The 13,134-nt window shown below is 32.0% G+C and overlaps 2 protein-coding genes across 6 annotated transcripts; one reads left to right on the forward strand and one right to left on the reverse strand.

The window, feature by feature from the left end:
• Positions 1–46: 46 nt before the first annotated feature.
• LOC125064671 (cyclic AMP response element-binding protein B) lies at positions 47–5,438 on the forward strand. 5 transcript variants are annotated; one of them, XM_047671833.1, is made up of 7 exons: positions 47–188; positions 504–671; positions 867–1,016; positions 1,108–1,270; positions 1,569–1,640; positions 2,600–2,722; positions 2,818–5,438. In XM_047671833.1, exons 2-7 carry the CDS (start codon positions 519–521, stop codon positions 3,018–3,020), a joined length of 864 nt encoding a protein of 287 aa, XP_047527789.1. In that variant the 5' UTR covers positions 47–188; positions 504–518; the 3' UTR covers positions 3,021–5,438. The 5 variants fall into 5 exon arrangements, with proteins under 5 accessions (XP_047527789.1, XP_047527790.1, XP_047527791.1 ...); XM_047671834.1 differs by having other exon boundaries at positions 2,830–5,438; XM_047671835.1 differs by having other exon boundaries at positions 2,833–5,438.
• Positions 5,439–11,366: 5,928 nt separating this feature from the next.
• LOC125064670 (UV excision repair protein RAD23 homolog A) lies at positions 11,367–12,707 on the reverse strand. The gene has a single exon (XM_047671832.1). It carries the CDS (start codon positions 12,592–12,594, stop codon positions 11,596–11,598), a length of 999 nt encoding a protein of 332 aa, XP_047527788.1. The 5' UTR covers positions 12,595–12,707; the 3' UTR covers positions 11,367–11,595.
• Positions 12,708–13,134: the final 427 nt, after the last annotated feature.

Genomic DNA, 13,134 nt, shown 5'->3' on the forward strand with positions numbered 1-13,134 from the left:
ATTTATTATATCTAGCAAAGAGCGCATGCGTCTGACAATATTCGCCTTTCGGCCATATTGTTATGACGCATACAAGATCATAGGTCTCCGCCAGTGACGAGTCTTCTCGCAGTTGACGTGGCTACTACGTACCGTCCCGTTCGCCCACTCCGGACGCAGCATATACGGTGACGAGGAATACGTAACTGGTGAGTGCTCGTACTGAAGACATCTTGCGGTCTGTCACGGTCGCTTACATTTGGGTTGTTAAATATGGTTATTCTATACGTTGCCATTTAATTATGTAAAATATACAAGACCTCAATGTTCAAAAAATATGTTGCGTATAAACTAATAGACGCAATAGGAAAATTTCCTTGCAATGACGCGATGATTCCCTTTTAGAATGCTTCTATCAAGTGTTTCTATAACCGATCCAGATTATAATATCGACGAATCGTTTAACAAGTTTAGTGTATCTGAAGTTCAAGGAATACACAGAATGGTGACCTTGAATATTTTAGGTGAGCATAGTGGGCATGGACGGAATGGTGGAGGAGAACGGCACCTCTGGCGCGTCAGGCGTCACAGACCCCTTGGCGAGTGCAGCCTCATCGGCAAGCACCACGCCTCATGTCGTCGTTACCAGCATTGTGCAACTTACGTTGCCAACGCAAGCACCATCGGCACAGGTGTTTATTTTGATAATTATCTCTAAATAACAATCAAAGGTGATAACACTATTTTACAGTTTTTTTAAGTGTGTGCTTTTAAAAAATGCGTTAGTTCATCGGTATATTTTTTATTTACTATGCTTCATCGTGTATTATAATAGGTAAATATCTTACTTCTAGTTGTAATGTCAGACTTTCAATATTTGTTTACAGGTCCAATCAGTTATACAACCTAATCAACAGTCTGTTATTCAGACAGCGTCTAATATACAATCAGTGCAATTGCCTAAGGGAAATGTTATATTGGTTAGCAAACCAAGCTCTGTTATACACACTACCCAAGGAACTTTGCAAACATTACAGGTTAGATATCTTGTTATACATGAATTCTTATAAGAAATATATGTGATAAGAATTACACATGGTATATTAAGTGGTTTATTTTTATTAATAGATAAAGCCTGAACCAAACACATTAGTGAGCACACAGGGACAATCTTGCAGTGATGAAAGCTGTAGTGATGATGAAAACCCCAAAAGAAATTACAGAGAAATGTTAACCCGACGCCCCTCATATAGGAAAATACTGAATGACCTTGGAGGAGCTGAAATTGCAGGTATGTTTTTTGTGTATTTAGTTAAGTAAATAAATTAAGCAATGTGTTTTTGTGGTATATATGAGTCAACTTAAAATATGATAAAAGATATAAGGAATGTGCTTTTTTGAAATATGAATTTCTTCAAAAAATGAATTTTTCTGTAAATAAAATTAGTTTCTAATTATTGTAAACAATGTGGTTTTATAAGATAGTTGATTAGATAGTTGGATTATCTAACAATATAAAATTAGGAACAATGGCAGATTCAAATTATGTATGTGGACACACGCATGAAAAGACATGATAATAATTACAGAAAATCGCATGGGAAATAAAGCAGGATTGGAAAGTGAAGTGTCGCTGTCACCTTCTTTATCATTTGCTCCAGGTTAGTTAAATGTGCTGCAGCGAACACTTTTGTTTTGTGTGCAACATGTGTCACTAACCTGTTAAAGTCATTGTAATTATGCCTTTTTATTCTATGGCTTATAACAATAGGCTTCTCAAATATTTCACCAATTTTCATTTTAAAATAAATGTTATTCACTCACTCTATATTTAGATCTCTGTTATTGAAAACTGCTTAATGATTACTACTTAATTACTCCATATTTTTTTCATTTGTTTCCTTGTCCTCGTTCGATTAGAATTGCTTGTACCATTAAATGACAAGCATTGTACATGTGTAACATAGAATTTAATATTTTTATTATTCTTTCAAATATGGACTACTAAATGTGTTACAGCTAGCTTTTAAAAATATTTGTGACACTATATTATTATTTTCCATTTGTTAGTATAGCATTAGTTTCTACAAATGTTTTTTATTTGTATTCCCCAAAAAATATCACTATTTATAAAAGTAAACACCAGTACAAATAATATTTCGAAATAATAAGTATAAGTTATCCTTTGTCAGATGGATGACGTAATCGACGAAAGCTATAAGGCGGTGACGTCATGTCTGTATTAACGTCGAGTGAATAATATTGGTTAGACCGAAGTGTATCTTTGTTACCTACAGTAGAACTATTAGCTAAAATATTCGTATGTTAAGTGATTTCATAATTAGTATTATGTTTTCACAAATTACTTATTCATTTGTGTCCCTAATATAAGTGTAAATAAAACTTAGCTACTTAAGTTTTAGCCCTTAGAAAATGCGCCAAAATCTTATTGTTTTTTATTGCGCGCATATAAAACACTTTAAAATTTAAAGAAATAGCACAATCTTTATATCTTTTGAAATATACATAAGTCAAGACTATACATTGATATTTTGTTGACATTTATAATGACAGTTTTCCATCATTTTGTGTTTAGCTTAAAATATATTTGTATTTATAGTGATTCCAGCTGGTGCTTTGCAGACTGAGAGTGGTTTGCATACATTGGCTGTATCAGGCGGAACTGGAGGTGGCGCGATAGTGCAATATGCGACAAATCAAGACGGGCAATTCTATGTACCCGGTTCGTATTTATATTTTCTTATCCTTTGTCTATTAAGAATAAAAAAATAAAACTAATAATTTTGATGAAATGAACAAATCGTGCTATAATTACAGGGCCTATCCTAGAAGATCAGACACGAAAACGTGAACTACGATTATTAAAAAATCGAGAAGCAGCAAGAGAATGTCGACGTAAGAAGAAAGAATATATAAAATGTCTTGAGAACCGAGTCGCAGTGTTAGAAAATCAAAACAAAGCCCTTATAGAAGAGCTAAAATCACTAAAAGAACTATATTGCCAACAAAAAACAGAATGAGGTCCAGCCGGCTAACCAGGTGTGCCGCTGCCCTGCCGGTAAGAGCCTAGAGGCACACATATTTTTCGAAATTGTACTACATTCAGAGTACACACTTGGTTTCGTCCAGGTTAAAGTGCCGAGGTGGACTGATAAGATGTCATGTATAAATCTCTTAAAAGCAAAAAGTAGATTTTTGACAAAAAACATTTTAACTTTACTATTAAATTATAGTAGTATAGATATTTTTCAGCTGCCTCTAACAGTTTTTAGTTTGGAATCCACTGTAACTGTAGTTTCATAAATAAAATTTTCATGATAGCTGTATTATGAAAATTGAGGAATAATGGTTGAAGTAAATTAAAAATTAAAAACTATGCAAGCAAAGTCATACAATTGAAATTGCAATAGTTTTCTCGGTTATTTACAATTCTCAACAATAGATAAAATCTATTATAATTAAACCTATTCACTGTTATAACACTGCCTGTTGATACTGCATGTGTCAATCGATAGGTGATCATAACAATTTTTATATTTTATTGAAAATGTCTTAAACATAAGTAACTTCAAATTTGAAATTAATTATTGTCACCAAAAATTAGTTTGCTATAATTGTTACTAATTAACTAACTATATAAATGTTAATAACTTATAGGTTTTATGAAAATCAATAAAATAATATGAGTAAATGATTCAATATAACAAAATATTTGTCCTCACACAAGCAGTGCCCCTGCTAGTGCATTAGATATTTCATCTTAAATACTATAAACTTATTATGGTTTGTGTTAAAAGTAGTCAGAGATCTTTACTAGTCTGCAGGCTTAATCCTTAATAATAACCATTGTATTATAAGCCCTCTAATTTAAATATGTTTTATTTATGCACAAGCTATTATTTTAGGATTCTGCATAACAATCAGGTTCACTCATATATACAAATCTCCATATAATATGTTTTAAAATGTTCACCAAAAAGTCCATTATACTTGAGTTAATTGGGATTCTTTTTGTTGACCTACTAAAATATTTTATTTTATTTTGATATATGTGAAAATATGCAATAAAAATCCTGCTGTCAAATGTTTTATCACCTTGAATTAAGGCGTTTTTTTAAATCTATTATATGAAAAAAAAATGTAAATTTTTATTCCCTAATTTGCAAGTCTGCATACAACACTTAACTATATTGTGTAATATATAATTATGTATAGCCAAGATACAGAAGGTTATAATTTTAATTCACTTCAACTGTTACCTTATAAGATAAATTTTATATAAAAAAAGATTTCATTGATTTGACATTTTAACATTTAACTTTTGTTATTTTTTTATAATGTTACCAGTTATACAGAAAGGTATTTTATAGCAATTTGTAAATTATACAACAATTAAGGTAACTTAGAAAAATATTTGTTTTAAAAGAATGTGTTAAATTTTCGTTCTATCATTCCAAATCAAGCCTTGGTCTTCAAAAATATGACCATATTTTTTAACACAATAAGGAAAACATACTCATTTGGCATCTTTGATGTTAATGTCATAATATTGATCTAAAAAGGATATCAACAAAAACAAAAGAATACCTTGACTGGACACTTGTGCCATTTACTATTCTAAACTTTTCATTTATTTTAATTGTATATATTCAATTTTTATGAACTGCTAATATTATTATTAACATTATTTTCTGTTTATTGTTGCTCTTTAAAGATATAACACAATTTACATTGTCATATTTTTCTGTGATGGGACAAGAGGAAGAGATAGAGTTTACACATTGTAATTATAAATGAAACTATTGTAGTTGCTTAGGTATTCTTAACACCATACAAAGGTGTTTGTAATGGATAAGCCAAAGTTAATGTTTAGTTTTTTGTGCAATAACAAAATTGCAATGTACAGTTTTAGCAAAGTACCGTTATTCAGTCCTTAATAAAAAAAAATATTAATTGAAATGAAAAGAAATGTACATTATGTATAGATAGTATAGATTTTATGTATAGTGTATTTTAAAGTTTCAATTATTTTGTATATATACATATTATGTATTTGTGAACAGAAGCTGATGTTGCATATCATCCAAAAGAATTCTCAATTACGCTGATAAACAAAATCCTTATACATATTATTGATTTATACATCATTTCGGTTCACGAAAAATGTAAAAATATTTTTGTGGAAGGGTAATTTAGTTGACTTTTGAGAGTTAAAATAAGATTTTTATAAGCTGTCATTTGCCATGATTGATATGTGTATAGTGTTAAAATAGTTGTACCTTATTATATTATTTGATCTTAATTTGAGGTTATTGTTATTATAACAATTGTTTATTGTGTTTAAGCATATCATATCATGGCAAGTGATAGAAGATTTAATGTAAGACATTGTGAAAAGTGCCTTTAAATTTAAAATGAATAAAGTTTATACCGACATAGCTTTTTATGTTAACTTATGCTATTTATAAATATTAATAATATTAACTGTTTTGATGTATCATAATGTTGTTTATTTTGGTTTCTGGTATACTGCTAATTTAAAAACAAAACTATATTTTTTACAATAAAAAATGCCCTTAATCCGTTTTATGCAATTATGTACACAATTTGAAACATATCAATATTAGTAACATATCAATTTCTAAACTGTTTTGCAAATTCACTTATAAATAATCATAACAAATGATTATAAGTTTTGTCTGCCTGTCCTAGGCCATGATTTTTATACATCATTAAATATTATTCAAATATTTTTTATGCTCCATTATATATATAACATTTGATTAAATATAGTTATATAATCTTAGTCTTGTTATAAAACAAAATTATTTTTGGAAGAAAAAATCCCTGAACAATGTAAGAATTTGAACTGTATTCAGTCAAGGGCAATCACTGAATAAATATATTTATTCATATGTAAAATCTTGAAGGTGATTTTAATAATAATATGGTAAAGGAATAAAAGTACGTACGTACATACATTATTCTTTTCAACTCGTAAGTACATATATTAATTGTAGGTAATATATTCTCTGAATGTTTACTGAGCAGCTAACCGGATACATACACTACCTACCTCTGTTACATACCCGTGTTTCGTAAAACTTGGCTACGCCTTTAGTAGCGTCAGATCGCAACTTCAACTAACTTAAACAATTAAGCTCATTACAAAACCAAGACTGATGTTAAACAACTATCTTTATTTTTACATTCTCGACTTATCTCATGTAAAATTAATATCAGAATAAAAATATAAATTCAAATTTACAAAAATGTGTCACTATTGTAAATGTTTTTAATTTTGGGACTTAAAATAAATCCTGAATTGAAAAATATTTACTGACGCATCAACTGACAATTTTTAAGACGCATCCATTTCAACATCCAACATTGGTCCAGTTAAGCTTTTTGTCAGAAGTAAGTTTTGTAAAAAAGTAAAAGAGATTAATGCGGTTTTCATCAATAAAGTAATTCAATATGAAGCTTTATATGTATAATACAGGCATATTATAGTTAAAAAAGCCGGTAATTTTAAATTTCCTAACCAACAAAAAAACAAGTTTTTTTATTGATGGATGTTTGATGAAGCGTCGGAGCTTCGAATCCATTGTCCATTGAAGACTTCAATCCACTTGGAAAATATAAACTTTGAGGGACTATACAAACGCTCGAATTTCTAATATATGTATAATCTAAATTTTCTTATATAGCGAATATAGGTCTATTCACTTACAAAGGGGCGCCCCTCCATGAAGCTAATATTATCGGAAGTTCGAAGTAAAATAAAAGTTGATTTAAGTAGTGGAATAGTAATGTATGCACTATAAATTAATAGCAAGCTTGGGTGAGCGCCACCAGGTCAAATCTAAACCATCCAGGGATCCACTAGAATATCCAAAACCACCAACCACCGGACTTGACTTTATCACCTGGATTAGACCACTACCAAAATATGAAGATACCACTGGGTCAGTTAGGCCCTGACCCACTGGTCAACTGGTAGCCGAGGCTACCATTAAGGAAATAAGGGAAAGGATAACCTCGACGCCCTTACCAAGCTTGACCTAGGCAAGGCAGGAAGACCCCCACTACTGAAATACAAAAAAATATTCATCTAAATCGGTCCAACGTTTTACGAATTCCTAGTACTTGCCTACAGAAGATACATATATATGATATCACTGGCATAGTTAGTAGCAACACTTGCGTTGTTTATTTTCTGTAAATGTAATTATTATTCACTTAACATAAACTGAAGTTCAGATGTATGTGAATTCTAAGCGTCGAACAAAGGCCGCTGAAAGAAAATCTTGTTCTATCTGGGCGCTATAAATGTATGTACTCCCTGTATACTGTATATTTGTATTGTGCTTCCGCCATTAGCTCGAACCAAAATACAGCTGAACATGGTTGTGCCTCCCACCAGTTCATTTCCTATAATAATATCATACCTGTATATAAAAAACTTAGTACATTAATTTAAAAAACCGCCGATAAGGTAAGATGGACTCAACTTGTACCTGATTTTAGGCCCACATCTACACAAATGTTGCCAGCAACGTATAATTTGCATACATATATAATTATATATATACTGTATGTATGCAAATGATATAATAAAAATATACTTATGAAATTTGGTGTTTAATTTATGAAGAAATTAGTTATAGGATTATTTTACTTTGTCAAAGCATATAGGTATTTTCACTTTATCATATACATAGTATCTTCCAATACGTCACTGTCGAAGAACATAACCAACCGACACATTTGTTACTTGAATTACGTCTAAGAAAATTCGAAAGCATATTTTAGAAAACATTCCAATTACTTTGGTTTGTTATAAATATGAAGCGCTTTGTGCCACACGCGATCGTAGGCCTTCGTTATGTCCAAACTGGCTGGCTTTCCTCTGTCATCCAAAGTCGAGTTCGACGCGAAGAGAGTGCCAAAAATTTCAGCTTTCCTTCGCGGTATGGGCCAATGACTCACCATCCTTGTGCAAAAGAAGAAAAGAAAGATGTCAGAAATTCCTTAAGACAGCCTTGGCGAGAGAACAGAAAGCACGTGTTGATGAAGGGAGGCGCACCAGACCCTCGCCAATTCTGCCAATGTACTCCGTTTTCGCCTTTGCAATAATGGTTTTAAAGGACCTAGAGGCAGAGTTATATTCCTTTTTGAATGCGCTGGTATTTCAAATCAAATCAATTTTATTTAAGTAAACTTCACAACAAAGCGTTTTTAAATCGTCGATATTAAAATACTACCACCATTTCGGAAAACAGCCTCCAGCGAGAAGAAACGGCAAGAAATTCGAATTTTATACCAAGAGACGCCGATGCGTTACCTAGGCTTAAAATAAATAACGATAAGTTTTCTTTTCATGGAGTGTTCCATATTATTGAATACTTTAGATACCTAAGAATTACAGAAATTTGTTTCGTACCGTTTTATGACGCTTTGAATGAATCCTCTCTGACGATATTTGTGCTTCCGATGTATTTGGATGTTTAAAATTATATTTTAAATATTTAGACAATTTCGGTTGTATGTATATTATTGATCACTTAAGATGTTTTTAATTTTTTGATTACCATACTTATGTATGACGCTGACTGTACTCGAGAAGTTAATTATCTAAGATAGCAAGACGGTAGTTCAATAAATAACCATGATCACCTGGATCTTTTACTATAGAATATGTATACAGTATTTTTGCTGTATTTAATCAATTTATATAAAAATATTTTTACGTAATAGAGTATACTGTGATAACTAGTCTAACTTCTGCTTATGATTAAGATTCAAATATAATAAAAAAACCATCAAAACTGCGCTTCTCCCCACTCCACCTCAATGCAATACCTACCCCATTTTTTTATTGTGACAGACATTTATTGCACCATTTGTTTTGCAGATTTTTTTTTTGGTTGCACATAATTTAAATCGATTATAAATTTGGAATTTATTCGATTTTTATAAAAGCCATTCACTTCAAATTAGGTAGACCCTCAAAGTATCCTTTCTCGATTGCCTACTTTTTATGTCGATTATTAGATAGAACATAAATACCTACTTACTACTAACCCATACAAAAATAATTTATGGAATAAAAATTATAAATAATCAAATAATAGGATCAAATTGTTTACTTTGAGTTAGTATCTGTGTACTATTGTCAGGAATTTCGATGAGGACAACGAAGTGGTAGTCACCTCCACAATCGCTAAAGACCTGAAAGAACAACTTACACACCGATTTGGCAAAAAAGTTAAATCAAGGGTACGAACTATGGCATCCGTGCTAGTGGACGAGTTCAACGAGGGAATAAAATATAACCGAATGACGGTCGACGAAGTCCTCATAAACGAATTCGGAGCCATAGTAATGGCGGCACAGCTGTCCAGAGCTAGCGAGGTGGTTCTCGTCGGAGATATCAACCAATTGTCTTATATCGACAAAGAAAATCTGTTCGAAATGAGGTACTACCGACCAAGCCTGACCAGAAACATAACCCGTGATTTATCCTGTACGCACCGAAACCCCCTGGACGTCGCATACGCCATTAGTGAGGTCTACCGTAGCATCTACCCTGCAAGCCCCATCGTCTACTCCCTCAAAATGCAGAAATTCACTGAATCCAACATACCATTCGACCAAGCCAAAACCCTATACATGGTCCATAAGCAGGAGGAAAAGTAACTCCTGATGGACCAGGGATACGGAAAAGTTGAAGGGTCAGGCGTCATGCATTAGCATTAGCAGCCTGTAAATTTCCCTTTGAGGAAAGGCTTGGAGCATATTCCATCACGCTGCTCCAATGCGGGTTGGCGGAATACACATGTGGCAGAATTTCGTTGAAATTAGACACATGCAGGTTTCCTTACGATGTTTTTCTTCACCGCCGAGCACGAGATGAATTATAAACACAAATTAAGCACATGAAAATTCAGTGGTGCCTGCCTGGGTTTGAACCCGAAATCATCGGTTAAGATGCACGCGTTCAAACCACTGGGCCATCTCGGCTCATCAGGCGTCATGACCATCCACGAATCTCAAGGACAGACCTACGGCGACGTTATCATAGTCCAGTCGAAGAATATGACGCTCCGTATACACTAAAGTGTTCCTCACGCAGTTGTGACAATCACTAGACACACTAACACTTGTGTCTATTACACGGACGATGGTGACGACGTTATTGGCAGATTCATCGGCCGAGCGGCGGGTGTTTCAGAAAGAACCATCCCAGACAAGCTCGAAGTCCAGCGAAGATCTGCTGATGTTCATTAAAAATATAAAAACGCTAAAATTTATAAAAGTAAAATGTATAAAAGGGCACGGGCAACAGTGAGCCCGTGGAAGTTGTAAATTAAAAAAAAAAAGTATCTGTGTATTTTGAGTGGAAAAAGAAAGGTATCTAAGTACTTAAAAAGTCCATTAAAATGTATGAAATTTAGATGCCGCCACAGGATTTAAAGGGAATAGAGTAACTATTTTCGATTTGTTTTGTTAATAGAATCAAATCCATAAAATACTACAATATTGGCAATCTGGCATTTTATTAGACATTTGTTAGGGTGGAGACCCAGATGTTATTTTTCTTCACCCATCTTGAAGAACGGTTTAAGAAGTTAGAAAATTTTAGCCTACGTGAATTTAAGCTTGTGACCAATTTTGATGTTTCCAATTTCTAAGCCATTTTTTTTGTAACATACTTGCAACAATACTTTTTTTTTTAAATCATCAACAACTATATTCAAATCTAGAAACATTTACATGTTAAAAGGTATATGTAATGTTTTCCTTGATTGCTTAATAGTTAAATAAGAAAAGTAGTTAGACCCCGTAAAACATACTATATATTTTTTTTTAATGTAGAAAATTATGATATTTGCTTGAAATAAAAAGAGTAATATCTAACTCATTAGCATTATTGATATTCGAAATTAGCAATTTAAGTCTAATGTTTATGTTACAAAGATGCAGTCAAAATGTAATGAATGTATTAAGGATTCTATTCTGGTATTTGGGCTGTAAAAATTTCGATTTTCAGAAAGTTATAAAATTAAATAATTACACAAAGACAAGCCTTAAGAAAGTATTAAAACAACAAAAATATCCAAAAAATACTATTTTAGTTTGACACTATTGAACTAATTATTATACATGTTATTTGGATACTATTAAAGGTTATGCACATTTAGCTAAATTTAGAAATGCGAATTGTAATGAAAGTAACTTTAGTTTTGTTTTGTTCATTATTCAGATATTACTATAAGATAACAATAATTGCAGTTATTTTAACTTAATTGCTAACCACATTTTGTTTATACAAAAAGGATAGTTAAATGACATTCAAAAGATTAAAATAACAACAACTTCTTTATTTAAAGAGTTGAATAAGTCGTACAATAAGATATTTATTTTTAGACGTTTTTATCATGACAAAATATTTGGAATTTTAGTGCACATTAAGGAAATGTACAAAGCAGAAGGTTAGAACTATTAGGCTGTTTACTTAAAACACAGTATACAACATACTGTTACTTTGTTTTCCACATTCAATATAAGAAACTGATATCTTTGTTTAATTTAATCATCAAAATTTTGAGACAATAAAAAGTTGGCTGCAAGATTTTCATTTTTTTCACACGCAAAATAAGCTTGTATCACCATATGTTCTGGAAAACCCAATGCTTTTAATCGCTCAATAGCCTCTTTATCTAGAGGAGATATTTGAAGAACATTTTGAGACTGTGGTGGATTATCAGTAGCAACTTCATCTGGAGCAACAACAGCAGCTGCTGCAGCCGCAGCAGCAGCAGCAGCAGTTGGAGGAGTATTTACAGGTTCATTAAGCATCCTTACAAATGCTTGTTGGTGTTGACTTATGGCTTGCAAAAGAGCTGGATTAGTTTGGCCAATTTGTTGGAGTACAGTATTTAGCAAATTGGGATTCTGTTGAATTACTGCACGCATTTGTTGAAATTGGGGTTGATCACGGAGGAACCCTAATGGGTCATCATCAGAGCTTTCTTCGACTTCTTGTTCTTGGAGCAATTCTTCTGGAATACCAGTTATAAGATATTCCACAGCCCTTTCACGATTATTGAATGATGCTCGAAGTGCTTGTTCGACTTGTTGTCTATTATATCCCATATCCATTATGCTCTGGACTGTTGTTTCAAAGTCAAGTTCATTAGCTGTAATAGGTGGCTCAGCAGCACGTTCGGGTTCGGTTGCAGGTGTAGGTTTTGGTTTTTCTTCTGCAGCTTTAGCGTTACCGTCACCACTTTCCGTTGAAGCACTTTCTCCGGCCTCTGGCGCCGAGGTCGATGATGCTTGTTGATGATCCGAAGATTTAGGTTTAGTCACCATTATAACGACGAATTTTTTTTCATCTATATTATATATACGCAGTTTATTGTCATCAAGAAGAATTTTTCCCGCATAAATAAGTTTTTGCTGATCTGCCGCATAATTTTTACCTTTTTCAACTTCAATTTTAAGCTTCAATGCTTTGACTGTTTCATCCGGATCAATTTCTATTTGGAACGTTTGTTGTTGTAAAGTTTTTAGTGTCACCAGCATTTTTCTTTTATACTTAATATAAAGAAACAAATATAAGATTTCACAAATATCTAATCTGACTCGACAAAATTATCCAGTAAACATAACCTCGTTGCCAAGATCACTTTTTTTAATGTCATCAATGTTCGGATACTCTTTTAATCTACAATGTTTAAATATTAGCACATTTTTATTAGATGGACATAAAATTATTATGAAAACTAAAAAAACTTATTTTAAATTACATATATTTAAATTTGTAATTTATATATGAAAAAGCATTAATAAAATAAAGTAATATCAATATACAGTGTTAAAATTGTAATAATTTATCAACAATATCAAATATTAGCATAGGTTCACGGCCGACTAAAAATTATTTATCATTAAAGGACTGTTTATATTGTAATAACATTAAATATAAAACTGCGGTTTATAGAAAATCCGAAAAAGAGAATCTTCTTTCATCGATATGTTGAAAGGAAAATATTTGTAATTAATATTGAGTTTAGTAAAAAAATAACTTTTTTGAGACATAATATGCATTTCTTAGCCAATAAT

This window comes from Vanessa atalanta, chromosome 6 (genome assembly GCF_905147765.1).
Source record: "Vanessa atalanta chromosome 6, ilVanAtal1.2, whole genome shotgun sequence".
NCBI lineage: Eukaryota > Metazoa > Arthropoda > Insecta > Lepidoptera > Nymphalidae > Vanessa > Vanessa atalanta.

Coding starts and splice junctions, on each gene's coding strand:
- LOC125064671 (XM_047671833.1), top strand. CDS start 519: ATGGACGGAATGGTGGAGGAGAACGGCACCTCTGGCGCGTCAGGCGTC. Junction 1,641..2,599: donor TTCTTTATCATTTGCTCCAG/GTTAGTTAAATG, acceptor TTGTATTTATAG/TGATTCCAGCTGGTGCTTTG. Junction 2,723..2,817: donor CGGGCAATTCTATGTACCCG/GTTCGTATTTAT, acceptor CTATAATTACAG/GGCCTATCCTAGAAGATCAG.
- LOC125064670 (XM_047671832.1), bottom strand. CDS start 12,594: ATGCTGGTGACACTAAAAACTTTACAACAACAAACGTTCCAAATAGAA.